We start from the raw sequence: 27228 nt of genomic DNA, 5'->3' as shown, positions 1-27228 counted from the left end.
ATAAAAATAAAATCAGGGCTTGAATTTAAAATAAATATATCGTTTATACGTTTTCAGATATTTAAACGTTATACAATTTTAATGTCTATCGTTATTGTACTTTCAAACATTATTTGATATTTTCCGTTAATTGTTTTTATATTTTCAAACGTTTTTTTAATTTTTTGTTTTTTTTTCTGTTTAACTTTTAATTTTTTTTTTTATACAATATATTTTTATTTTTGGTATAAGAGGTAATTAACTACACTTTGACGTAAGAACTTTATACAATTAGTAGCATTTGTTATCCAGAATAGGTTATTTTCAATCAACCTAGGATTTTTAGTAACTAGTTATAAGAGGCAAGTTAGTGTTAGTCTAGGTGTCGAATATTGCTTAAATATTATGGCATGAATAAAAGATGAAATTAGAGATTTTATTAAAAAAAATATTTATAACAATAATACAACTTGAAATGGTATAATAATGTTTATGTTATATAAGTATTTAGTACGTTACCTACCTACACCAACCACGCGCTTGCAATTTTATATCTTATTGAAATTTGAATTACTGAAATAAACTAATATTCTATTAAAATATTAAATTCAATATTTATAAATCAAACATGGATAAAGTATTTCAAAAATATAAATTACTGGTATAAATAGGTTTGCCAACTTTGAATTGTTCATATTTATAAATTATAAGATGCATACTTAAGTCAGATAGACTACAAGATTTAAAATCAATAGTAAGTCATTTTAAGTTCAACGTAAAAGAAAGGACAAATGTTATTTCAAATGTTATTTGCAATTTTTTATTGTAGGTACGTTTTTTGTTTATTTTTAATAATTAATTATGATTAATGATATATATTATGTTTTATGATATTAGAATCATTTTTCGTTTATTTTTTGTTCATTATTTTCCGTTATAATGTTATATGTTTAAGCCCTGAATACAATATTATATTATTACATTAATTCGAGATCTCATCAATTCGACAGTGTTCATCGATATAACATTGCAACGTATGATGATGATGTCGCGATGTTATCATTAGACTCTATACCCGACCTGTGGTGTAGTAGTGAGAACATATTTTTCCCCATTCTGAATCGACACAGGAATCGGAGATTTGCGTCAACATTTTACTACCCTTTTGCTGCAAATGCTGGCCAAGAGCTTATGGATTTTTTGTCTCAAACTACCATGATAAAAATATCGTGACTAAAAAGTTATAATAATAATGTGGTGCCAAGTTATGTGACGTCTGGTTATGTAAATATCGTGTAAGTCTAACATAACATATTTCTAGAGGTCGAGAAAATTCAGTTCCGAGTTTAAAATTCGATTCGCCAGCCACACACTAGCGCATTTGTCGATGCCTGTTTACTGCAGTGGTGACAATTCAACTCAAAATAATCGATAAATGACTCTATACTGGTAAAAGTGGATATAAAGACTCATACTCAAATCGCTTTTCTATCACTCGATGAACGTCCGGTGACCATGTACTCCAGGAGGCTGTTGCCAAAAATATTGTCCTCTACGTCATGCACGTTTGTCCACTTTGGGTTCTCCGATGCAGTCGCCAGACACGCATCTTCCAATATTATATATTATACTTATTATAGGATTTCGTAAATGTTGTAATATTCGTGGTTTGTATAAAATTATTTACATTGTTTAAATTTTTTTTTTGAAAATCGACTGTTGTGAAGCTAAATCTCCTGTCGCTTTAGCCCCGTGATGAGTCAAACTATATGCATAGGTACATATAACATATGTGTAAAACGATCTGCTGTAAGCCTGTAAAGCATATTATATACAAAGTCCGTGAACTCGTAAAATCATATTGTTATCGATCCGAACTAGAGAGACGGGCCCCGGTATTGTATAGGTACATAATATTATATTATAATATATATCGCGATGGCGATGTACTGATGTGTAATCATTTAACATTGATTTGTCCTTGCCATACAATACCTTAAGGTATATGTTATGGGCGTACGTATTATTTTATTATTGTACAGATGGGTTGTTAAAACAACAGAATAAACGTATTGTATTATACTATTTTAATACATTGTTTTCGTCTTATTTTCATCCAAGCACACGAGCGCACGGTGTAGATTATCATAATTTATCTAGTTGACCTATAATCGCTAAGTTGATCGTTTTCGAAAAACAAATAATTACGACCCACCGAGGTAGGTACGTGCGCACGCACGCACGACTTACTACGATGTTTGTCCGGCCGTCTCCCGTCATCGTCGTCCTTTCTTCGGTGTATAATAATAATAATAATAATAATAATTGGTCTTTTCTCCCCGGGCTGGCGGTCGCCCCCCGTCCGACCACTGATAACGGCCCGATAACTGCCTTTATGGATGCGATGTGGACTCCGAAATCGCGCACCGCCGCCACCGTCCGCGCACTTCCGTCAGTGATCTACAGCGGTCCACAGCGATCAATATTAATAAGTGCACGTCCGCGTCTCCGCAATCTTTGGATTATATACCGGCTCCGTCGGCACCATCGTCATCGTCGTTGTCGTCGCCGAAATCCGCAACGGACCCAAGAGAGATAAACCAGCAAAAAAACTATATCGCAGGTTACCAAGTAAGTCGTCCGGATGTAATACGGTCGAACGTGGTTGACTCAACATTGAAGGGACCGACCAAAAAGTTCGAGTTATCCTGGGAATAATACGATCGTAGGAAATTCTAGGGAACGGAGGAAAAGTTCGACGTATCGTACGGTTTCGAGTCAACCACGTTCGACTATATTATTATTTGATATTATAGTGTTTAACGTGACTATAATATATAAATACGCCTTATACGTGATTATAAATCACCGTACACGAGCGCGGTCGTCATGACGTTTTCGGGTTCGATTTGTTCTCTTGACGTTAAGACGTCAAAATCATCGATCGAGGGGCTAGTATAGTGTTATGATAATAATATACTAAGTAGGCATTCGAGCAAAGACGAACGGCGACAGGTTTCTAATTCGTTGGCGTAACACATTTTTTTTATTTGCGAACATTTTTTCTACTTTTCCGAGATTGCCGACCGATGTGCCATCGAACAAATTACTCTCATCAATTGTTCATCAAAAATTATAATATATAAGTGGCTAGCGCAAATAATGTTATTGCAGCGTTCGAGCGTCAATGGCAGTTTTTGGATTCGCCCAGACGAATCGTCCGCGGGCTCTGGATAGGTACCTGTGATTTGTTTTCACGTGATCGCGAGATCAACTCACACAGGTCGCTTAGTACTCATGTATATCTTATTTTTCTTATCTAATAATTAGGCGCGCAAATATTATAATATTCAAAGCGTAGACACAGTAAGTGCAAAAATAATTATTATATATATATATGTATATGTACTAAATATATAAATTCAATATAAAACACGTGACTGGACGAAAATTTGATTCGTATCTCTTCGGAAGGGACTGATTGCTAAGTGTCAGATATTTATACATATCGACGTTTTTCCTGTAAGTATCTACGTCTTAAGCGAACGGGTTACCAAAATCTTGGAAATTATCGAGCTGCAGGTTACCGAGAAGTCCCTAGTATATTTTTTTGTTCGATCAATTTCATATGCCTATGACGGGTGATCGGGAAAATGTTGTGTTTCGAGGCTGGTGATATTCAATATGTATGCCATAATATATTTAGCTACATACTATATCTTCCCTTTTTATATGGATAAACGAACAACGAATTTTATTATTATGTAATCCATACCACCAGGGGTGCAATTTCAACTGGATGTGATAAGATCTAAGTTTGTGTTACGAACATGGATTACAAAATGAGCAACTTTGCCCCACTACTCCCTCGTGGACATTTAATATCTATAATCACATAGGTACTAAAAAAGGACTGTGTACTATATATATATTATTAATTTATTGAATATAAATAGATAAAATCAATATATAAAATAAGAACTAATTAAACATAATAATTAATGACAAAATGACGAGGTTACTGATTTAAAAAAAAAAACCGTGGTTGCTACGTACACTCAAGCCTCCCCCCCACCGCCTAATTACACATATTACGCGAACTGCTATGTGCCGGTAGATCAAAAACACGGTAAGTTTCAACTTAAAAATAAATAATTTTTATGTAAAAATTATAAAGCAATTTACCTGCTGCTGTATATTTGAATATGTAAAGTGATGTTCGCACATTAAATCCGTGTGTGTTAAAAGATCAATGTTACAAGATAACGTTTTGTAAATACTGAAAATGATTGATTATTTAACCTATCCGAACGCGATATAACCTTAATTTATCATTATAATGTTATCGACTCGAATAAATAATAATAATAATATTAAAAAAATATTATTTTCATTGCTAATAATGTATGTTTTTGTTTTATCGGCGATCGTATTCCCGTTCAATTAAATACCGTACAATGTACATTATAATTTATAATTACACACTTCTACATTTGGGTAAGGTCGAATTATTGCTCTCGTTCCAAACATTCCGTACAATTTTGAAATTTTTAGAAAGTGGTCAAAAGTTTTAAATGATTACACAGAAATTACATGATAATCACTACTTACTAGTGACGTTTATGGTATATTATGTACCTGTACCTACTATAATATAATTACATATTACATTTCAAATTTTATCAAAAATATTAATTTTTGTGTGTGTTAATTTTATACCACAATTCAAGAGTTTGAAGAATAATAATTTTTATTTTTACACTCAGAAACTAATGTTCATTTCTACTTAGGAGGACGTCTCACCTGCATATGTTGTCTCCGTTTTACACACGTACGGCATAGCAAAAACGTTTTGGCGCGGGAAAGAACCGAAAAGGTTACAGTCGTAACTAAGAAACAAAATTTTCACCACATATAAAGGAGAACTTTGGCTGTTTTTATTTTTTTGACATCACTTATACGAAAAAAGTTCTTATTGGTTCAAAATCCATAATTATTTGTGTTTTTCAAACTTTAATAACTTTTTTTGAAGTTCCGATAACGAAATTGCACAGCCAAAGTTCTTCTTTTTTATATGGCGAAAATTTCGTTTCTTAGTCAATGGCGTCTCGGTTCTTTCCCGCAATAAAACAGTTTTTGCTATGTTAGACATTTGTAAGACGGAGAGACACAATATACGGGTGCAACGTCCTCTTAAAGGTTTGGACCTACTGTCAATGTCACTAGGTATTGATCAATGTCCGAATGTGGTATAGGCTGAATCATACTCATTGGTATAGTTTATAATATAATAATAATAATCTATAACAATATGTGTATTGTGTAATATTAGGCACTTTTGAAGTATTATGTTTTGCGTATCTATGTCAAACTGGAATAAGAAATTAAAAATGTACCTATATTGTTATTTAAAAAAGTAAAACTTAAAAAATAATAGCCATAAAAGTTAGTAAAAAATAAAATATATGGTAATATATTATATTAATGTCTGTTTTTCTAAAGAACGCTTTTTAACACCTTTTGGATTTTGGGCAGTGGGTTAGGTTATAACCTAACTTATATTTTGCAGAATGTCGATTGTTACAGAGGTCCGTTTGAAATCGTTTTCCAGCCATTTTCAATTTAATGGCATGATAAGTACGATATATTATTGAATTCTTGATTCAATTTTTTTTTTAGATATTAATTAGGGTAATAAATCTGTTAAAAATTATGTTATACCTATGATAAAGATCAGTGTATGTTATGAGTTAGAACGACTACTATTTATTGATATTGACTAATTAATATTTAATACAACGACGTATAATATTATAATGATTGTATATTTAATCAATAATAATATAAACACATATAATACATTCAGATATTAAATATAATATTAATTTAGAACAAGTTTATACACTAATATTATAAAAGTGTCTTATTAATCAGTCACACGAAATATTAAAATATTTCGCTGACACAGAATATAATATGATACAGTACCTACCTATATGTCAGTTTTATTGAAGTTTTATTGAGTTTTTTTGCGTTTTTGCTAAACCAAAACGACGGCAACGATTGTGATTAATCTGATGTGTGCCGAATAAGTGACTCCAGTTCAATATTTTCTGTATGCATACAGGTATAATTCTGATCTTGGAAACAAAGTGTTTTTGAATAATGAAAAGTGTTAATAAAGTTAATGTTTTTTAATGGCTGAAGGTCTTTTTCTTCTCGTCATCATGCACGCACGAAATATTAACTGATTTATTAGACTAGGTACGATTTTTTCATTACCTATAATTCTTTAAATTTAAGAATCAGGTATTTCATATAATTCAAATACTTAATGTTTTGTTAAATATATATATATGCAAATTTATTAAAAATTTAACCAAATTACTCATAGATGTCGAATAAAGGTCAATTTGAAGTCGAATGTATTATAATTTATAATAACATGATATACTATTGTATACGATTTAGACTTTATAAGGAAAATAGACTGGATTCGGAGATAAGGGGGTTTCAATGTTCGAAGTCCAATCCAATTTTTTTTTTCAGTTTACCCGCTCCTACTAGAAAAAACATTTAATATTGTTTAATGAAGTTATTTTAAAAATTTCCATTTATAAAATTGTGAATTGAATTATCAAAAAAATGTTAGGTTCCTAAACAAACAGCGTTTTGGTTATTTAATTTTAATTTTTAAGACAAAATATATTTTACACAAGCTTGAATTTTCTTCAAGACATTTATCTATAATATGCTATTATTTTAGCTTCTATATGTATTTCTATAGAATCGTGAATTTAAAAAGAAAAATGTCTGGTTTTCAATTTTTATTCTATAAGAATTTCAATATATTTCAATAGATTAGAATATTATTAAAACTACCTATGTACATTCAAAATTCAGTTACTTACTACTAATACATATTGGTATTTGTAACAATTTATTATAACTAATTTAACAAATCGATAAGATATAATTATTATTTATTGAATAGTATTATTCATTTAACTATAATATATTTGTATTACTTCAGACACTTAAACATCGTTTACAAACTTGTCATAAAATTACATTTTAATTGATATAAAAAATAACAGTGTGATGATATATCTACCTTTTGCACATATCCAGTGTTGGGTAAATTAATTTTAAAAAGTAATGAAATTACGTTACTCGTTAGTTCAAATATTTTTATTTAAATTACATTTGCGTTACCTAAAATTATTTTTATCACGTTACATTACTTTTGTATTAATAAAGTAGTGCTTTACAAATAACGTTACTTTTTTTTATTATTTTTTTTTTAAACATATTCAATTTATATGTTTCAATTATATAAATTATATATATTTTACCATCATAGACCTAGTGATAATAAACCTATTATGTACAAATGTACAACCATCTCACCTATATGGCTATATAGTCATAAGTCATAATAACTCATAATTAATTTTAATTAAATTTTATTTTTAAACCGAACTATTTTCTATTTGCTAATAAAAATCCTAGAATGTTTAGTAATATTGTTAACTATTATCGGAAAAAAAAAAAATATAATTGATTTTTAATTTTTCTGGGATATCCTATTGGCTTGTTTTTCAGTTTTTGTAATACATTCAAAACTATTATTTTAATAACGTGGAAAATAACGCATTAGTGCGTTACTTCATAGAAATTACTTTTCAAAAGTAATTTTGTTACAATTGTGTTACTTTAAGTAAAATGTAATGAAATTACTGCTGTGCTACTGATAAAGTAACTGCGTTACAGTAATTAGTTATAACAAATTTGTAATTTTCGTTACGTTACTACCCAACCCTGCATATATTATGAAAACCTCAACGAGGTTACTCTATTTTGATTTAACGTTTCCACCACGTCTTTGTCGTCAACTCAAAGAAGGATCGAGCTTACTAATTTGTTTTTCACCTTTATTTCCCTTTATCACCCACAATAAAATATATTAGTCTAACACTTCATCGGCGCTTAACTTGGGCTCAACATTTAAGTGAAAAAAACTATCCCTAAACAATCGGCTACGTATGCTTAAAAATGTTATTGGTAACAAAGTCACCCCTATTGGTCCTATTAATATCAAACTCCTCATGTACAAAACCTTATTAAAACCCATCTGGACGTACGGACTCCAGCTATGGGGAAATGCTAAAAAGTCCAATCTAAATAAGATACATGCTTTTCAAAATAGGACCTTAAGAAAATTAGTAAACTCCCCTCCATACATATCAAACCATACTCTACACATAGACTGTAACTTAAAAACAATTCACGACGAAGCAAATTTTCCTATAGAAAATGTCATTACCGTCTATCTACTCATTCAAATCCTCTCTTAAATTTTTTCTTGCCTACCCTTTAAAGTTAAGACTTTGTTATTTTTAAAGCATAATGTTTAATTATATTTTCAAAATTATCACATAATAGTTTAAATTTAAATTTAAATTTTTAGTTTCTTTGTGTCAACAGCTTGTAAATTTTGTTTTGTTTGTAAAAGGGCTTATACTCGTACGTCATAAATAAATAAATAAATATTATATTATATATTAACATCAACCACTATAAAGTGGCATAGACGGAATCAATGATTTAGTATAACGTGTGCAATTAGTCTTGATTTACATTCCACAGGAATAAAATTTTTCCGGAAAAATTGATTGTCTAGATTTCCTGTGTCGCTTTTCCTTCTAGGTTCTACACGTAGCACTCTAACTGTAAGTACATTTTACTAGAATATGGAAGTAACGAACTATTATGCTAACAACTTTACCAGCAACAGAATAATGTACCTATAATTTTCTAATGAATTAAATATTGATTTTTTTGTTTCACAAAACTTTCACTTACCTAATTAAAACTTATTGTAATTTATTTTTAACATTTCATAACTATATTATTGTGTTATTTATCTTTGTATTTTACATTTATCTATGAACAATTGTTTTTGTTATATACTGTTTATGTACCTACTAGAGCCTGTCACGTTTAAAATTATTTATAAAAAAAAGTAATATATTACGCATAATCTACTATACCTAACATTTTATTGTGTCTATCCACAATACCCCCTCCCTCATTACGAATTTGACTGTACGTCAAAGAATAATTTGCCTAAAATTTTATTTTGTAATAATATTTTATGTTGGTTTCATAACAAGCGATTAATATTTATCTGTTTATCATAATGTTTTAATAGCCAAAGGCAGCTACTATGCCAGCAAGGTACCCACAAGCTAGTCAACTACAAACCGGAAATGGGGTCGTAAACGGTAATATTCCACACTTTGGAAACGATGAAGTGGTCATCAGTGGAATATCCGGACGTCTTCCGGAGTCCAATTCAATCGCCGAATTCAGAGAAAACCTGTTCGCTGGTGTAGATATGGTCACCGACGACGATCGACGTTGGCCGGCCGGTAAGTAATATAATATAATATAATATACGTCATATACTAATTATATCTTGTTATTATTATTAGTATCAATATTGGGTTTAACACAAAGTGATCGTGTGAACGTATAATTTTATAATGCAAAATAACAAAATGTAATTCCATATAACATATTTAGGTTAGGGTAGGTACCTACTTACTATAGTCTATATTGTAATATAGGTAGTATAGGTAGGGGTACCGTATTTTATAATTGTCATAAATCACAAAATATATCGGATGAATGTTACGAACAATTAATATTACTAATAAAATAATGATGAATTTTTAAAAACAAATAGTTTTACCTACAACCTACCTATAATATTATATTATATTATATTATAGGTAGATACTATAGTCTTTAATACTATAATATATAATCTGCCTTTGCCCGGGTAAAACGTGGTAAAAGTATAAAACGTCAACAAATCTTGATTTGTAGCGAAATGTGTTTCTTTTCATGTCCCTTGGTAGTATAAGCAAAACATAATTTACAAAAATTCGACTGGGGGAGAAAATATAAATAATATGTGCACTATATACCTACTTATCGGTGTATCTCGGTCTTATTGTATACCTACCTCAATTCACGTGGAAATTGGCGTCTGTGAAATACCTTGGCTTTGTGAACTTATTCGACCGAGATAGACAAATGGTATATTTTTGAACGTGGTTAAAACTAAAATCTAATTTTTTTGAATTTTTTCTGATATTTTTGTCAACATCGGTAAAGTATTTTTTTAAGCCTATAAGCTACAGGCATATTATGAACATTGCCTATTAGGGTTATTCACCAAGCATGATTATCTCATTTTTTTTTCAATAATGCAGTCGTCATTCAAAATCCGATTTTTGGGATTTTTAAATATAAGTACTTAAAGATCATATTTTAAAATACTTGAGATTTGTTGTAGATATTTTGTACTACCTAAGGAGTATGCTGTTTGGATACAAACTTCTGTTTTTTCAAATGAGAACCCCCCATTTCCACTGTAAATTATTCAGTGGATAATTTTTTTGAAAAATTTGACGTATCAGAATCGAAATCCATACGACTAGCTTTTAAGTTATTTAACTCTTTGTGTTCTAAGGATTTTAGGTCCATATGGTAATGAATTTATAAGACATATCTAGGGGCTATAGTGATTTGAAAACTGTAGTCATTAATATTAATCTGTTAACTTGAATAATTTGTAAAAATGGCCCAAGTATAATAAATACTAGTTACGTCTAATATTACATCCATTTTATATTTTTATAAAACCATTTTTAAGGACTATTATCCTTAGTACAAATATTATATAATAGCTAAGAAATTACTCATTTGGATTTTGAATTAGGTAAGTTCATCAAAATTAAAAAAAAAATTATCCACTAAGTAATTTACTGTAAAAAAATCGGGTTCTCATTTGAAAAACAGAAATTTGTTTCACCACAGGAATCTCCTGTGGTATAGTATAGTATATATATATAGTACGAAAAAAAAACTAGAATTTGAAAAAAATTGTCTGAGTGTATTTAAAAATTTCAAAAATCAGAACTTGAGTAAATTTGTTATTAAGAAAAAAAATGTGGGTAAGCCTGCTTGGGGAATCATCCTGTACGGCTGTACACAAGGATCATGGCAACGTTTCCTTTCTATTTTTGTTTGTTCATGTTTTGTAGTTGCCATTGGTTACCATAATAACTATTTTATTTTCTGTAACTAATGTCAATCCTAAATAAACAAAAAAATATTAGATTTTTGTTATCTTATCACATAATTTGACGTAGGTCCCAACACAAAAATCAATGGTAGTACCAACTGAATCTGATATGAAATTACCGAGTGTTAATAATCACAGTCATTTTTAATTGTTTCATTTTCTATATGTCAACAAAATGTTATACCCCTCGTGTATAGCGGCCAATACTGAATTTCATTTTTGGCATTTTGTAACATAAATCATAATAATAATTAATAATAAACATAATCATAATCATAAGCACCTATTTTAAATTTTAAATTATTATTAAAGTAATTTTTCTTAATACTAACGAATACATGATTTACAATAATTCATAACAAGAAAAATATAGCTGCCTTAAGGTTTTTATATAAAATCACAACACGTTAATGATATATTGATACGTAAATCGGAGATTGGAGTAAAAGTATTTCATTTTTATGTCTTTCCACTCTAGATAATAGTGAATAATGTACGATATCATGTCTAGACTGTCTATAAATGAATAACCTAGACTCTGTAAACGTTGATAAAATAATATTAATATTTTATATTTATGGCACTGCTATATGTAATGCTGTGAACTTCTACAACCGGTAGACGACGATGATTAAATACGAGTTAGCGAAAATCACCTATTTACACTGACATATATTTTCAAACTTTATCATATAATATTACTCATATTTGGTATTGAATTTATTTATTCAAGGTCTTTACGGCCTACCGTCAAGGACGGGAAAACTCAAGGGATTGGAATATTTTGATGCCAATTTTTTCGGAGTGCACGCCAAACAGGCTGAAGTCATGGACCCGCAGTTAAGATTGCTTTTAGAATCGACTTACGAATGTATCGTGGACGCCGGTAAGCTATAAATCATTCAATTTATTTAAGTTCTTTATCTGTCATTAGTTGTATACACAAGTTCCAAAAATAGTATTAAATAAAAAACATTTTGGAAACAGTTTGACGACGATAATATAAAGGTACTTACAAACTGCAGCAACTGATACAATATTCGTTCGTGACGATGTATTTCATGTATACAACCTAATATATATAAATAAAAGAGTTTCTGTTTTTGATGATTTTCTTCTTATTGGTAAATTGTATATTAAAGACCAAGACTCGGGATTCTACGCATATATATATTTGTCTGGAAAGTAAAAAACAGAAATTTGATTCAATTATTCTGCGATTTTTGGCTTTCAAATTTACGGATAAACATTTTTTGAGCATAGTTTTGAATGTTTTTTCCTGTAACTGTATAATATTAAATGATATTTTGTTGATTTTTAGAATAACAAAATTGTTGAACAAAATTGTTGAACAATATAATGAAAAATGTATTCCCAAATCGTAATGCGATAAAAAATTATCATCTGTTCTCTTCGGTGTTATCAATCTATCATAAAAACATATAAAATCAAAATTAAACTGCATTTTTTCAACTTGTTATTATTGCATATTTCAATTTTCTGAAGTTCACAATGCGTACCTATACCAATGTAAACCGCACGTAACTACGTAAGACACGATGAATCGCGCGCGAGACGACCATAATATGCGTTTATTCTTGTACAATCCGTGGACAAGGTGAACACCATTATTATATCACTCTGAAAACTTCCGCAGGCGTAAACCCGGACGAAATGCGTGGATCGAAAACCGGAGTGTTCGTGGGCACGTTTCAAAGTGAGACGGACGACTACTGGGGCCGAGTGCAGGAGCGCGTCAACGGTTACGGGCTCACCGGATGTTGCCGGGCCATGTTCCCCAACCGGATCTCGTACACGTTCGATTTCAACGGGCCCAGTTACGCGGTGGACACGGCCTGTTCCGGCAGCCTGTTCGCCCTGTCGCAAGCATTACACGCCATCCGGAGCGGACAGTGCGAGGCGGCCGTTGTGGGCGGCGTCAACCTGTTGCTCAAGCCCACCAACTCGTTGCAGTTCCACAAGTTGAGCATGCTGTCGTCGAAAGGGATGTGCCGGGCCTTCGACGCGTCCGGTACGTATTTTTGTTTGTTTTTTTTTCGTCATAAGCAGGCCCCTGATTTACATGCATTGGTATGTTATTTGTTTTCATTGTCCTTTTAAAAAAATTGGTAAGTAATATAATAGGTATGACTAACAAAGTGACATACCTACATATTTTACTATTTTATATTGCATACAAATTCTAGCCCTAGGTCATGAGCCATATGATATACATACATGACGCTCTAAGTTCAGTTTTAAAATCAAATCTATTAGGTAGGTTAGGTTAGGTTAGGTTAGAATATAAATTATATTTTATAAATAAAATACTTTTGATTTTATACATAAAACTGCTTCATGTCTCTGATTGATTGAGAAATGCGATGGATGATGGTTGTAGTTGTAGAATATAACGTTATCACTTCTAAATTCTTAAAAAAATAGTCACCTTGGACAATGGTATCCCATTGGCTATAAATACGTACCTGAAGCATAAAGACGGAAGATTTGGTTGAATTTGAGGGGGAAGGGCTAAATTATTTTTAAACAAATAGCTTACATTTAAATAAGAGGTGCATTTCCCTGGCTCCCCCACTTCCGAATATTGGATTCAAACAAAGAGCTTTCGTTTGTGCTCGAATTTCTTCGTTTGTGATGCAATCCCAAATGAACTACAAGGGATAATTAGTATGGAGCCATAACACAACCCTAACTCAAAATTTTCGAATTTCAAATTAACCATTATTTAGTAGTTATAACTGATATTCGGTATTATTTTATTGACGTTAGTACTCTACTACTTCCAGAACTATCCTTAAACTTAATTGAGGGGTTGTAAATACATGCCGATGCAAAGTTGATTAAAATCGTTAAAATTTTTTTTTACCTTAGATATGTAAGCGGATTATATGTAAATAATATAGGTAAATACAATAAATATTGTTTTCGATTATAACTAACTTTAAATGTTTGGCGATCGTATCTTATTCCGGGATGTGACGGGTTGGGATAAAGATAAAAACTTCCGATTCTGAAAAAAACATCAAATTGGAGTTTGGACTAAGTGAAAATTGTTATTCTGCTTGTTAAACGTAGAAATGGTAAACAATTTTAGTGATTCAAGAATAATTTGAGGTCGATGCGTGTCGACAGGCGTAGTACAATTTATTTATCGAAATAATGTTAGCAACGAGCATGTCACTTATACTTGATCGTTTTTTTTTTTTTTTACAGGAAATGGATACGTGCGGAGTGAAGCTGTAGTAACTGTGTTTTTGCAAAAGGCCGGTGCAGCTAGACGAAGTTACGCCACGGTAGTAGAAGCTTTGACCAACAACGACGGGTTCAAAGACCAAGGGATCACTTTCCCGAGTGGAGCTATGCAAAATAAGCTCATCCAAGAAGTGTACGCCAAATGTGGTGTAAATCCAGCGGAGGTGTCTTACGTAGAAGCTCACGGGACGGGGACCAAAGTATGATGGTTTAATTTTGAGATGAATTATTGACGTTTACTTTATTTCCTGACATGCGGAATTAGGTCGGCGATCCGCAAGAGGTCAATTCTATCGCTGAATTTTTTACCAAGGACCGTACCTCACCACTGTTGATCGGTTCCGTCAAATCGAACATGGGTCACTCTGAACCAGCTTCTGGCCTCTGCTCGTTGGCAAAAATCGTAATTTCTATGGAAAGCGGTAAAATTCCTGCAAATCTTCATTTTGCTAATCCAAACCCTGACATTCCAGCTCTGTTGGATGGAAAATTACAGGTAAATTACAATTCACTCGATGATTTATGACTGTTGTCAAAAACGATTTCTCACTTTAATCATATACATTCGCAGGTTGTGAACAAACACTGGGACTTCAACGGTGGCTATGTGGCTCTCAACTCTTTTGGTTTTGGTGGTGCCAACGCTCACGTGTTGTTAAAGTCTAATTCCAAAACTAAAACCACTCAAATCATAAACCATGTGCCACGTTTGATTGCCGTGTCTGGAAGAACGGAAGAAGCAGTGAACAATATGTTGAAAAATGTGCATTACTTTTTAGATTTCATAATTTATTATTATTTTAGTTATTAATTGAATACGTTGTTTTTCTTGTTAGATCACTGAAACGCCGTTAGACGATGATTTTGTTTCTTTGTTACACGATCTCCATGCTAACAACATTAATGGACACGGTTATAGAGGATATTCAATCCTAGGAAAATCGATTTCTGAAGTGACTGTAAGTTATTTTATTTCATTTTAGTTATTTTGTTTTTACCTAATGAATTTTATACTTACTACCGATGAAATAAAATTTATTTATATATTTTAATACACCGTATTCAATTATATGATATCAAATTAATAATTATATTTTAATGGTTGTAGGAAGTAAGATCATATAAAAGACCAGTGTGGTTTATTTTTTCTGGAATGGGGAGTCAATGGGCCGGTATGGTCGAAGGACTCCTTCAATTGGAACCATTTGCCAAAGCCATAAATAGAGCAGCTACTGTTCTTCAAGATGAAGGTATTGATTTGTTGAGCATTCTGAACTCCAAAGATGAAAAAACATTTGACAATATCCTTAACTCAGCTGTATCGATAACATCCATGCAAGTAATATTTTGGTATTTATTCTAATACTAATTACTTTTGGTTAATTCTAAATTTATATTTGACTCGTTTAGGTAGCATTGATTGATTTATTGAAATCAATTGGAATTGAACCTAATGGTTTTATCGGCCACTCAGTTGGTGAACTTACTTGTGCTTATGCCGATGGCACGTTTAGCATCGAACAGACAATTTTAATCTCAGCATTGAGAGCTCGTTGTATTTTGGAATCTAAACTAATCCAAGGGTCAATGGCTGCTATTGGTAAATTACTAAATTAGATTTCATTTTTTTGTTATTTTTATTTTTCCAAATTATTTTACTTTTCATATTAAATAATGAGCTTGTGAATTTAGGCTTGTCCTGGGAAGATACTAAAAATAAATTGCCAGCTGATTTGGTAGCCGCCTGTCACAATAGTGAAGACAGTGTAACAATATCTGGCCCTCCTAAAAGCGTCAGTGAATTTGTCAAAACTTGTAAAGCCGAAGGAATATTTGCCAAAGAAGTCAATAGTTCTGGATTTGCTTTCCATTCTAAATATATTGCTGATGCAGAACCAATGCTTCGTAAGCGTTTAGAAAAAGTATGTTATTTTTACATAACCTTTATAAACTAAGATTAGCACATTCATACCATATTCATTTTTTATTCAAAATAAATAACATAATATTATTAATAATATTTTCTTTTAAAAATGTGGATCTTTATATTTAATATTTAAATTCAACCTTAAACTTAAAGTTTTAAATATTAAATGTATTAAGTTATTGTTTTTACAAAAGAGTAAAAATCACAATTTATTATCAAGATGCACAAATTATAACTCATAAATGAGCTTGAGAGTGAAAATGTTGTACATTCGTACTTATTATTTTAAAAAATACATTTTATTCTCATAGATCCAGTTAAAAAAATGATTGTGGCATTTTCATAAATGTATTACCTAAAACATGTTTATTATTATTTATTATTATATCCTGTCTTATCAGGTGTTCCTCAGCCCTCAGGGCAGCCATTTAGGTCCTTTACTATTTTTAATTTTTATTAATGATCTCCCACTAGTCCTTGATTGTTCTATAAACATTTTATTATTTGCGGATGATGCGAACATTTTCTGTAAAATTAATTCTTTAAGTGATGCTGAATCTCTTCAGTATAATCTTAATAAATTTCAATTACGGAGTAAATTAAATTTATTACCGTTAAATATTGATAAATGTCATACGATAACATTTACACGTAAAAAAATTCCTATCTTTTTTAACTATAATATTGAAATGTGTTCTCTCACTAGAGTAAATGTAATCAAAGATCTTGGTATTTATTTTGAAAGTGATCTTTCTTTTAAAACGAACCATAATATGATAATTAATAAATCGTTTAAGATGTTAGGCTTTATTAATAGAAATACTAAAGATTTTAAAAATCCGTTATGCTTAAAAACCTTGTATACATCTTTAGTTAGATCCAATCTTGATTTAGGCTCCGTAATCTGGTCATGCAAATACTTGACATAAATAAATGATTTAGACAATATACAATATAAATGTTTAAAAAGGATTTCATACTTATCGAATATTCCATTATCTAGGGACTCTCTAACTCAAGATTATATTGGCCTTGTTTCTCTTTCACTTAGACGGAAATTAACTGATATTATGTTTGTCTATGATCTTATTAATTACAATATTGTGTGTCCCGAATTGTTGTCTGAAATCTGTTTTCGAATTCCATATCTAATTACACGTAATTCAGATTTATTTTTAGTTCCTCAATATAAAACGAATAGTGGTACCTACTACCTATTCTTTTTTCCCTCGAGCTTTAATTTTAGCTAATAAAATTTGTATACATTTAGATATATTTTTTCTCTCACGCAATTGTTTTAAATCTAAATCTATGTTATTATTAAAAAATATTGATTGATTAATATAAAAAAAAAAAAAATGTTTTTAATGTAATTATAATTTTATATTTTTATTACTTTCAATTCAGAGTTCATTTTATATTATTTTTATCTGTTTTTGTTAGGTTTTACTACACTTTAGTTTTTAGTTTTTATCTAATATGTTTCCTTTATATAATTTGTAAAAGGGTATATACCCGTTGATATACAACATAAATAAATAAATAAATAAAAATAAATAAATAATTATTTATTATTGAACAATTTAAAGATATCCAACAATATTTATACTGTATACACGTAGAACAAAATGTAATGCATCAATATGTCATATATGTATTTATATTTCATTAATTCTTTTAAAACATTAACAGATTTTACAAAACCCAAAACCCCGTTCTTCAAAATGGATTAGTTCATCTATACCCGAAGAATTATGGAACACACCGCTAGCTAAAACGAGTTCAACTGCATACCACGTAAACAATTTACTGTCCCCGGTTTTGTTCCATGTAAGAATATAGCATTGTTATTACCTATTGTATGGTATCGCCTATTTATTTTAATGCCATTGTTATTTAGGAAGCTATCCTTCATGTGCCAAAAGACGCTGTTGTTGTTGAAGTCGCTCCACACGCATTGCTTCAAGCCATTTTAAAAAGATCTCTAGGACCAGACTGTTTGTGTATCGGTCTAACCAAGCGTTCAACAAATCCCCAAGGGAATATTTCAGTATTGTTATCAGCCATTGGAAAGTGGGTTTGGATTTTTTTACTTTGACTGATTGAATAGTTGGAAAAGTAATATACTTTAATGTTTTTTATTTTATTTTAGATTATACAATGCTGGACTTCAACCACAAATAAAAAACTTATACCCAGTTGTATCGTATCCAGTCGCACGTGGGACACCGATGATTCAATCATTGGTTGAGTGGGATCACTCTACTAAATGGACCGTTGCCGAGTTTTTACAAAAGGTAAATACTAAATTAGTAATTACTTAGTATATCTTCTTCTTTTTCTTCTTTGTCCTTTGAACTCAACTCTATGTACTAGCATTACCCATTTTCTTTTCTTTTGCTCTATCCCTTACCTCTTCTTTAGTCACTCCAGCTATTTGCATATCTTTCTATATTCTATCCAACCATCTCTTCTTCCATCTTCCTCTCTATCTTTTTCCCTCTAAATTAATTTTCATAGACTACCTCACTTCTCTAGGGTCACCTCATTTATCCCCATAATATGACTGAACCATCTCATATATTCTCACTAAGTTTGTCTAGAACTGGTACCACTCTTAAACCATTCGCTTCTTATTTTATCCTCATACAATTAATTCCTACATTAATTTACATAAATATAACAACAACTATAATGTATCTTGTATTTAAGAAAACATCTAAGATACACTATAATATCGGTTTATCAAAAGTATGTACCTACTATAAACCCTATAACCTGACGAGTATACTAACAATAATTGTTCTATGTATTAAAAATCTGAACAAAATGATATTATGCAGTTGTCGATGTTTATATATATGAGCTTGTCATATATGTAGATCGCAATATTTGTCAGTATAATATACTATATGTAAGTATACATAGTGTGTTTGAAGAATTATTATATATACCTATATACAAAAGCCAAATACTCATCGCTATTTCTCAAAAATTAGAAAACGTATGCACTTGGTATCAGTATATTATAGTTATGGCCTGTAACTATTGTTGGGATTAGAGTGTACCTGAAAACTAGAAGATTTTATTAAATTAAAATTAAAATTTTTTTATGTTTAAAAATAATCAACATAATACAGAGTTGTAACAATTAAATATACATAGGCAGACTGACTACTTTTTAGACAAAGATTATTAAGGTAGAAAATATTTAATATTTATATGTTAAAATTTAAAATTTCCCTTACGTATTCAGATATTTCAATTTAAAGTTTGTGTAGTGTACGTAATTATTATGTATTATTATAAAATTGATTAAGTTACGGTTACGGATAATACTTCTATCTTTGACAATTGACAGGTGGATAATATCTACTACTTATAAGTTATAGTTTCTTATACTTTATATTACTTATAGTATAAATATTAAATAGTTATCCATAGTTTGAACACGGACAACGCGATTTGAACGTAATTTTATCACAAATATTGAAACATGTTCAGTTAGTCAATTATCTTCTTCATGAATAAATAAAAATAAAAAATTTAAATTTTATTTTATTTTTGATTTTATATTTTTATTACAATTTATATTTAGCAGAAAGATCTTTGTTTACTAAAACACCTTAAGATTGACTTTAAGGATACTTTGTTATTATCTAGATCTTAAAATCAAATCAAAATAACTGCATTTGTATTTAAAAATGTCTTAAAAGGATATTATTATAGATCTCTATGAAATATATTTAAGTATATAAATATTGATCACTGATAATCGTTGATCATCAAGAGTTTTATACTAATACATGATTAATTGCAGGAAGCTGGATCTGGTGAGTGCGTAATTAAAGTTGATTTAAGTACAGAAGAAGACCAGTTTTTATCTGGACATGCCATTGACGGAAGAGTATTATTCCCTGCAACAGGATATTTGGTAAGAAAAGCCTAAATAACATTTAAAATGGTTTTAACTACAAAGTGTATTGTAAAAATATGTAGACTCTTGTATGGAAAACTTTCGCTAAACTTCAAGACAAGAACATCGAAGAGTTCCCAGTTGTTATTGAAAATGTACAGTTTTTGCGTGCTACTATAATGCCTAAAGACGGTAACTATACAAATTATATATAAACAAAACTAAAAAATCATATTATACGCTATAATATTTATACATTTATATTTAACTAGTTAGTCTGGCCGACGTTATCCGTGCTAAAGATTTGTTTTTTTTTTTAAATGTATATGTCATATTTCTATATACTAATATTATAGTTGTAGATAATATAATATCTAACCAATGGCAACCGTCTAAGTAAATAAAAGAATATTGGTTTTTTGTGAGCTGAAAAAAGTGCATGTGTGAGCTATACTTAACTCTTTAGCTAGCTATAATAATGTTTAAACCTTTTCCGCCATATACTCTAAATGTAAAAGCAAATTTCGACCGGGAAAAAATTAAAAACATGCGGTAATATATATAATTATTATATATGATATATCTTGGTTTTAGTGTACCTCAGTTCCATATGCGTAGCGTGATGAATTTATATAAGGGGGATATAACCTATTATGTTTCTGGTACACAACGTAAATTCGTAAAAGAATTTACGTGTGAGAGGGAGCTATATTCACCTTAGATTCTCTCCCATTCTACGCCTATGCTCAGTTTACGTTAAACTCGTATATTATTTTCATAGATGTTCACAATTAGTATTTTAAAATTAACTGAAAATACTATAAAGCTTAAATATCATAGTTAGTACCTAAGTTAATACAATATCTAGCCGTGCTACTTCACATCAACAGGCAAAACGTTTTACAACATTTTCTATTTTGTCTAATTTTATTATAGACGTAAACCCGACTTCACCCTGCTAAAAATTTAAATTTTAAATATGCGATGCTATATCTATATATATATTTTTATAATTTTATTTTACTGGACAGATAGGGCGCCACTTGTAAATTTCAATTTTTCTCTCAATATTTTGTGAACAGGAGTTGGGTCTGTAAAACTATGCTTACAACCTGCTCCGTGATATACATTATACCCTATCGACTATCATTTAAATAAATCACATGACTATCGGATGAGTGGTTCCCAAGATCATTAGCATCAAATATATCATTTTCACATTAATTATATATAGAAGAATACAATTTATGTATTATTAATTATTTGGGTAAAAATAAATGTGTAAACTAGCAGTAATTGTAGCAATAACATGTTTCATTTTGCAGGAAACGTTAACTTCTCAATCAGCATTTTCGAAGGAACTGGCAATTTTGAGATTTGTGAAGGAGATTCTGTTGCAGTGACTGGTCACATCTCTGTTCTAGATGACACAGATTTGGATCAATTAGAGGCTGAACTACCTGTTATTGATATTAATGAAAATGCTCTACCACTTAAATCAGGGGACATATACAAAGACTTGGGTTTGCGAGGCTATGATTACAAAGGACTGTTTAGAGGAGTCCAAGAATCCGACAACAAAGGTGATGTATTAATTAATGATTAATAAATAGTATTATTATATAGGTATTACACATATTTTTTTAATAATTTACTTTTATTAAAATATAATATGTTTTATATATACTTAGGTTTTTATACTTAAGTACATTATGTAATTTTTTATAATTTATCGTATATTTATTTAAATGTTTGAATGTAAAACCACAAATAGTGTACAAATTTATATTTTTTTCTTACTAACTACCTATCTTTAAATATTCATAGTAATTGCATAAATAATTAATTATTAATAATTAAAACCACATAAGTAGTAAATATAAATACGCAACATAACGGGATTTTATAGGTTTTTTGCTTTATGTCAAGATTCTAGAGTTAGTAGTTATTACAGAGTTTATTAAAGCAAATAAACTCTAACCATTACCATGTACCTAGATACTAATATATGTATGATAAATTCACAATAGGCGTTCAAGGAAAGTTGGAATGGAATGGAAACTGGATTAGCTATATTGATACAATGCTCCAGTTTTCAATTTTGGGTTTGAAAACCAAAGAGTTATATTTGCCGACGAGAATGCAAAAAATTATTGTCGATCCTGTTAAGCATTTGAAAATAGTTGAATCCACTGCTGAAAGAAGACGTAAGTGTTTATGATCTAAATTATCGTTTGTTAACGTCTGGTGCGTGTATTTTGGGTATTATAACATTGGATTTTTAGCAGTCCCCGTTTACATGTACAGAGATATTGGTGTCATTAAATCTGGTGGTATTGAACTGTGCGGCCTGAAATTGAGCTTAGCTCCAAGAAGACAACAATCACAGGCAGCTCCTAAATTAGAAAAGTATTCATTTGTACCTTACACTGCTGATAAGGTAATTTATTCAGAAATAAATTTAATAACAATTGTAGTTTTTCATGTTTGAAAAATGTAATTTATCATTACAATTGTAATATTTTTTATTTTATCATAATAATTTATAGACTATAATACTAAACAATATTTCTTGTGACACTTTATTTACAGATTTCTTCACCTCCAGCCAATATATTAAACATTTTCACTGTTTATCTACAAATTGTTTTAGAAAACAGTGCTGGTGCAATGAAAGTAAAAGTTGTTGAATATGGAGCAGATAAACCATTTGAAGGAATTTATATGTCTAACGTTGTCAACATTCTGGAATCTGAACCCTTGATATCTGTAAGTATTGAAACATAAAATGTAAAACTGTAAAAGTACTCTCATCAATCCATTTATGTCTTCAGTTGGATGCAACCTTAGCTACAGTCCACACACAAGCTATGGCTCCATTTATGGGACCATTAGAAGTGAAGATGATAAACAAATCATTGGAAAATGGTCCTATAGAATCTAATGCTCATGTGGTGGTCGCGTTTGATGTGTTACAGTCACAAAACAAACTAAATAATTTGGCCGAGACAGTGAAAGACGGTGGCTTTGTCATTACATCTGAAGACAATAATATTTCTCAAAGCCTTATTGAGAATAGTGATCTTATTTTTATAAGCAAGTTATCAGCTGATGATAGAACATTCTATTTATTGAGAAAGGTATGTTCAAATTGTAGTGAATTAAAATATTATTTTATCATGTATCATCTAATTATTCTATTAAACTATAAATCATACTTTACATTGTATTATTTATGTTATTTTTTACTATTATTTTCTGATCTAGGTTATTAAAAATAAAACAGTTTCTGAAGTAATTCAAGTTTCTGAAAAATCGTATGAGTGGGTTGAAACATTAAAATCTGCTCTTAAATTAGCTGAAGCTGATCAGAGGAAGAAAATAGTTTTGGTCGCTCAAGGAGAAGAAACTAATGGAATTATCGGTTTGGTGAATTGTGTCAAACAAGAACCTGGTGGTAATAGTGTCAGATCCGTTTTCATTCAAGACCCAGCTGCACCGAAGTTCTCTTTGAGCGCTCCCCTGTATGCCGCACAACTGAAAAAAGATTTACTGAGCAATGTTTTGAAGCCTAACGGAGTATGGGGTTCAATGAGGCATTTGAGATTAGAAAACCAACAGAACAAGCCATCGTTACAAGTCGAGCATGCTTATATTAATGCGTTAACTAGAGGGGATTTAAGCAGCTTAAATTGGATCGAAGGACCTTTGTCACAGTACAAGTGAGTACTTATTATTAAAGACAACAAAGTCATGGACTTAAAATGTTCAAAACATTTTAGACCTGAATACAACCCAAATACTGAATTATGTACTGTTTACTACGCACCATTGAACTTCCGTGACATCATGTTGGCATCTGGAAAACTTCCTCCTGATGCATTGCCTGGGGATTTAGCTGGACAAGTATGTCTTACAAATTATAATTATTATATTTTGACAACATTATACTCAAAATTATACAATTTTATTTAACATAAGGACTGTATACTCGGACTAGAATTCTCTGGTCGGAACTCTAAAGGTAAAAGAATAATGGGTATGCTCGCTGCTACAGGATTAGCTACAAGCGTTCTTGCAGATCCAAATTTCTTGTGGGAAGTACCAAGTAAATGGACTTTGGAAGAAGCATCGACTATACCCGTTGTTTACGGAACTGTAAGAAATTATTTTCACATTTTATTTTGGTCAAATTACTATGTCTTTTTTCATTTAGGCATACTATGCACTCTGTGTAAGAGGACAAATGAAACCAGGTAGTTCATTGTTAGTGCATGCTGGTACAGGAGGTGTTGGCCAAGCAGCTATTGCTATTGCTTTGCATATGGGCGTTACCGTTTATACCACTGTTGGGAGCAAAGAGAAAAGAGAATTTTTAAAAAATACTTTTCCCAAGGTATTGATTTTTATATTATAATTCGTATACATAAAATATTATAATTTTTTCTTGTTTTTTTACCAACCTAGTTAACTGATAAAAATATTTCCAATTCTCGAAACACCAGCTTTGAACGACATATTTTGAGAGAAACTAAAGGACGTGGTGTAGATCTTGTCTTGAACTCGTTATCTGAAGACAAACTCCAAGCATCTGTTCGTTGTTTAGCTAAAGATGGCCGTTTCCTGGAAATCGGAAAACTTGATTTGTCAAACAACAGCCCATTGGGAATGTCCGTTTTCTTAAAAAACACTTCATTCCACGGAATTTTATTGGACTCATTGTTTGATTTAAACTCAACAAATGAGGAAAAGAAAGAAGTAGTAAGGTTGCTCAACGAAGGCATACAGAATGGGGCAGTAAATCCCCTACCTGCAACAGTATTCACTGAATCTCAGGTGGAACAAGCATTCAGGTATATGGGTTCTGGTAAACATATTGGAAAAGTAGTACTGAAAATCAGAGACGAAGAATCCACAGCAGTTGTTAAACCTGAAACTAAACTAGTAACTTCAATTCCACGGTCCTACATGAACCCAGACAAAACATATGTCCTTGTCGGAGGGCTTGGAGGATTTGGGTTGGAATTAGCTAACTGGTTGATTGTCAGAGGAGCCAAAAACCTTGTTCTGACTGCTAGAAGTGGAATTACTACTGGTTATCAAGCTGTTTGTGTTAGAAATTGGAAAGAATCTGGCGTTAATGTATTGATCTCCAAGGCAGATTGTTCAACATTAAAAGGAGCTCAACAGTTGATTGATGACAGTAACAAATTGGGACCAGTTGGAGGTGTATTCAACTTAGCTGCTGTAAGTAATTTTAATAAGTAATATAATATTAAAAACAATTTGTATGTGTAAATTTGCAAATAATTTGGGGTTTTATTTACTATGATAATTTATGATTGTTAATTAATTATTTTAAGGTATTGAGAGATGCATTCTTAGAAAATCAAACACCACAAGATTTTGAAATCGTAAGCAAACCTAAAGTAATTGGTACTAAAAACTTAGACACAGTTACCAGAAAGTCTTGCCCCGAACTCGATCACTTTGTTGTGTTCTCATCTGTTTCTTGTGGACGTGGTAATGCTGGGCAAACCAACTATGGTTTTGCCAATTCTGTCATGGAAAGAATTTGTGAAGCTAGAAAAGAAGCTGGTCTCCCAGGGGTATGTTGATATCGATATTAATAAATAAATAAATAAATAATATAATATAATTATATGTTATTTATTAAATCTAAATTAATTTTATATTAATAATTCCCTTACTGTTACTAGTTGGCTATTCAATGGGGAGCAATAGGAGATGTTGGCCTTATCATGGAAACAATGGGAGGAAATGAAACAGTGGTTGGTGGTACGTTGCCACAGCGTATGGCATCATGTTTGAGTGCTTTTGATCTATTTTTGCACCATCATGAACCCGTTTTGGCTTCGATGGTATTAGCTGATAAGCGTAAGGGTGGATCTGGTGGAGCCACACAAGTGAGCTTGATTGATGCTGTTGCGAACATCCTAGGCGTGAAGGACACAAAGAACATTGATGCATCAGCAACTCTAGCTGACCTTGGCATGGACTCTTTGATGGGTGCTGAAATCAAACAGACTTTGGAGAGAAACTACGATTTGATGTTGAGTATTGGGGAAATCAGAAGTCTAACAGCCAAGAGATTACGGGAATTGCAAAGTGGTGAAAGTGAATCAGCCGTCGATGCGCCTAACGTAGCCACCAATAATTAAAATGAGGCCTGAAAGACTTATCAATGTTGATTTGTAAACATTTCTGTCGTGTCATTGTAAATATTTCCAATTCAAATGTTTTCTTTGGAAAATTATTTATACATTGAAAGTGCAAGATATAATTTGTTTGATTTGGATTTTCAAATTATTTTTAAATCTTTTTTAGATCATAATATGTTGTTGTTGAAATATTATATAAATTTTAATCAATCTATGTTATTTAATAAATACACTTTAAATATAATGTATTAATATATTGTTTACCGATCGTTTTATATTAATTTCATTTCAATCAAATTTTAGTCTGTGGTCTACATAAACATTTTATTGGGATAAATACCACAAAATAAAGTTCAGTAGTTTATCCATAATATTGTCTAGATATATATATAGGTAATCTAGCATTATATGTATAACATTAACATCAATGATTAATGTATTCAACCAACAGAATATTCACAACTTCTAGTATTTAAAATTTAAAATCTTCAAATGGTTAATATCACCTCTAAAATAGTATTTGTAATTGGGAATGTTGAGTTTGGTTTACAAAACAATTATCATTATCTACATTTAAAGTACCCAATATTGTGATAGGTAGTATAATATAGATATAGAACATTGTTCAGTAGTTTTATAAGCTTATAAAGAGTTTTGTACTTTTGTTTAAACAAAAATAGAATAATATGCAATATGTACAGTTAGAATTGATAAGGTAAGCTATTTATACTACAATAATAACCTGTTAGCAAAGTTTTAAAACTTATTCAAATTATGAACTTATTACATTTGT

General features: G+C 30.7%; 1 protein-coding gene across 2 annotated transcripts; it reads left to right on the top strand.

The window, feature by feature from the left end:
• Positions 1-2414: 2414 nt before the first annotated feature.
• LOC132944308 (fatty acid synthase-like) lies at positions 2415-26698 on the top strand. 2 transcript variants are annotated; one of them, XM_061013589.1, is made up of 28 exons: positions 2415-2610; positions 9194-9413; positions 11871-12023; positions 12795-13169; positions 14372-14610; positions 14676-14906; positions 14982-15173; positions 15247-15369; positions 15519-15749; positions 15821-16010; positions 16103-16332; positions 18030-18167; positions 18238-18410; positions 18490-18634; positions 20158-20271; positions 20337-20445; positions 21579-21836; positions 22284-22460; positions 22542-22693; positions 22846-23022; positions 23088-23393; positions 23521-23975; positions 24036-24159; positions 24235-24411; positions 24470-24649; positions 24721-25500; positions 25617-25862; positions 25974-26698. In XM_061013589.1, the coding sequence occupies exons 2-28, from the start codon at positions 9209-9211 to the stop codon at positions 26433-26435; spliced, it is 6342 nt and encodes a 2113-aa protein (XP_060869572.1). In that variant the 5' UTR covers positions 2415-2610; positions 9194-9208; the 3' UTR covers positions 26436-26698. The 2 variants fall into 2 exon arrangements, with proteins under 2 accessions (XP_060869572.1, XP_060869571.1); XM_061013588.1 differs by having other exon boundaries at positions 22539-22693.
• The last annotated feature ends 530 nt before the right edge of the window (positions 26699-27228 follow it).

This window comes from Metopolophium dirhodum, chromosome 5 (assembly GCF_019925205.1).
Source record: "Metopolophium dirhodum isolate CAU chromosome 5, ASM1992520v1, whole genome shotgun sequence".
In the NCBI taxonomy this organism is placed as follows: domain Eukaryota; kingdom Metazoa; phylum Arthropoda; class Insecta; order Hemiptera; family Aphididae; genus Metopolophium; species Metopolophium dirhodum.
The sequence above is the reverse complement of the archived record's forward strand: the minus strand, read 5'-3'. Positions and strand labels throughout refer to the sequence as shown.

Bases quoted from the DNA above. Each gene is read 5' to 3' on its own strand.
- LOC132944308 (XM_061013588.1), top strand. From the start codon at position 9,209: ATGCCAGCAAGGTACCCACAAGCTAGTCAACTACAAACCGGAAATGGG. The intron at 20,272-20,336 runs GTAAGAAAAGCC...AAAAATATGTAG, and splicing joins TCCCTGCAACAGGATATTTG to ACTCTTGTATGGAAAACTTT. The intron at 20,446-21,578 runs GTAACTATACAA...TTCATTTTGCAG, and splicing joins TACTATAATGCCTAAAGACG to GAAACGTTAACTTCTCAATC.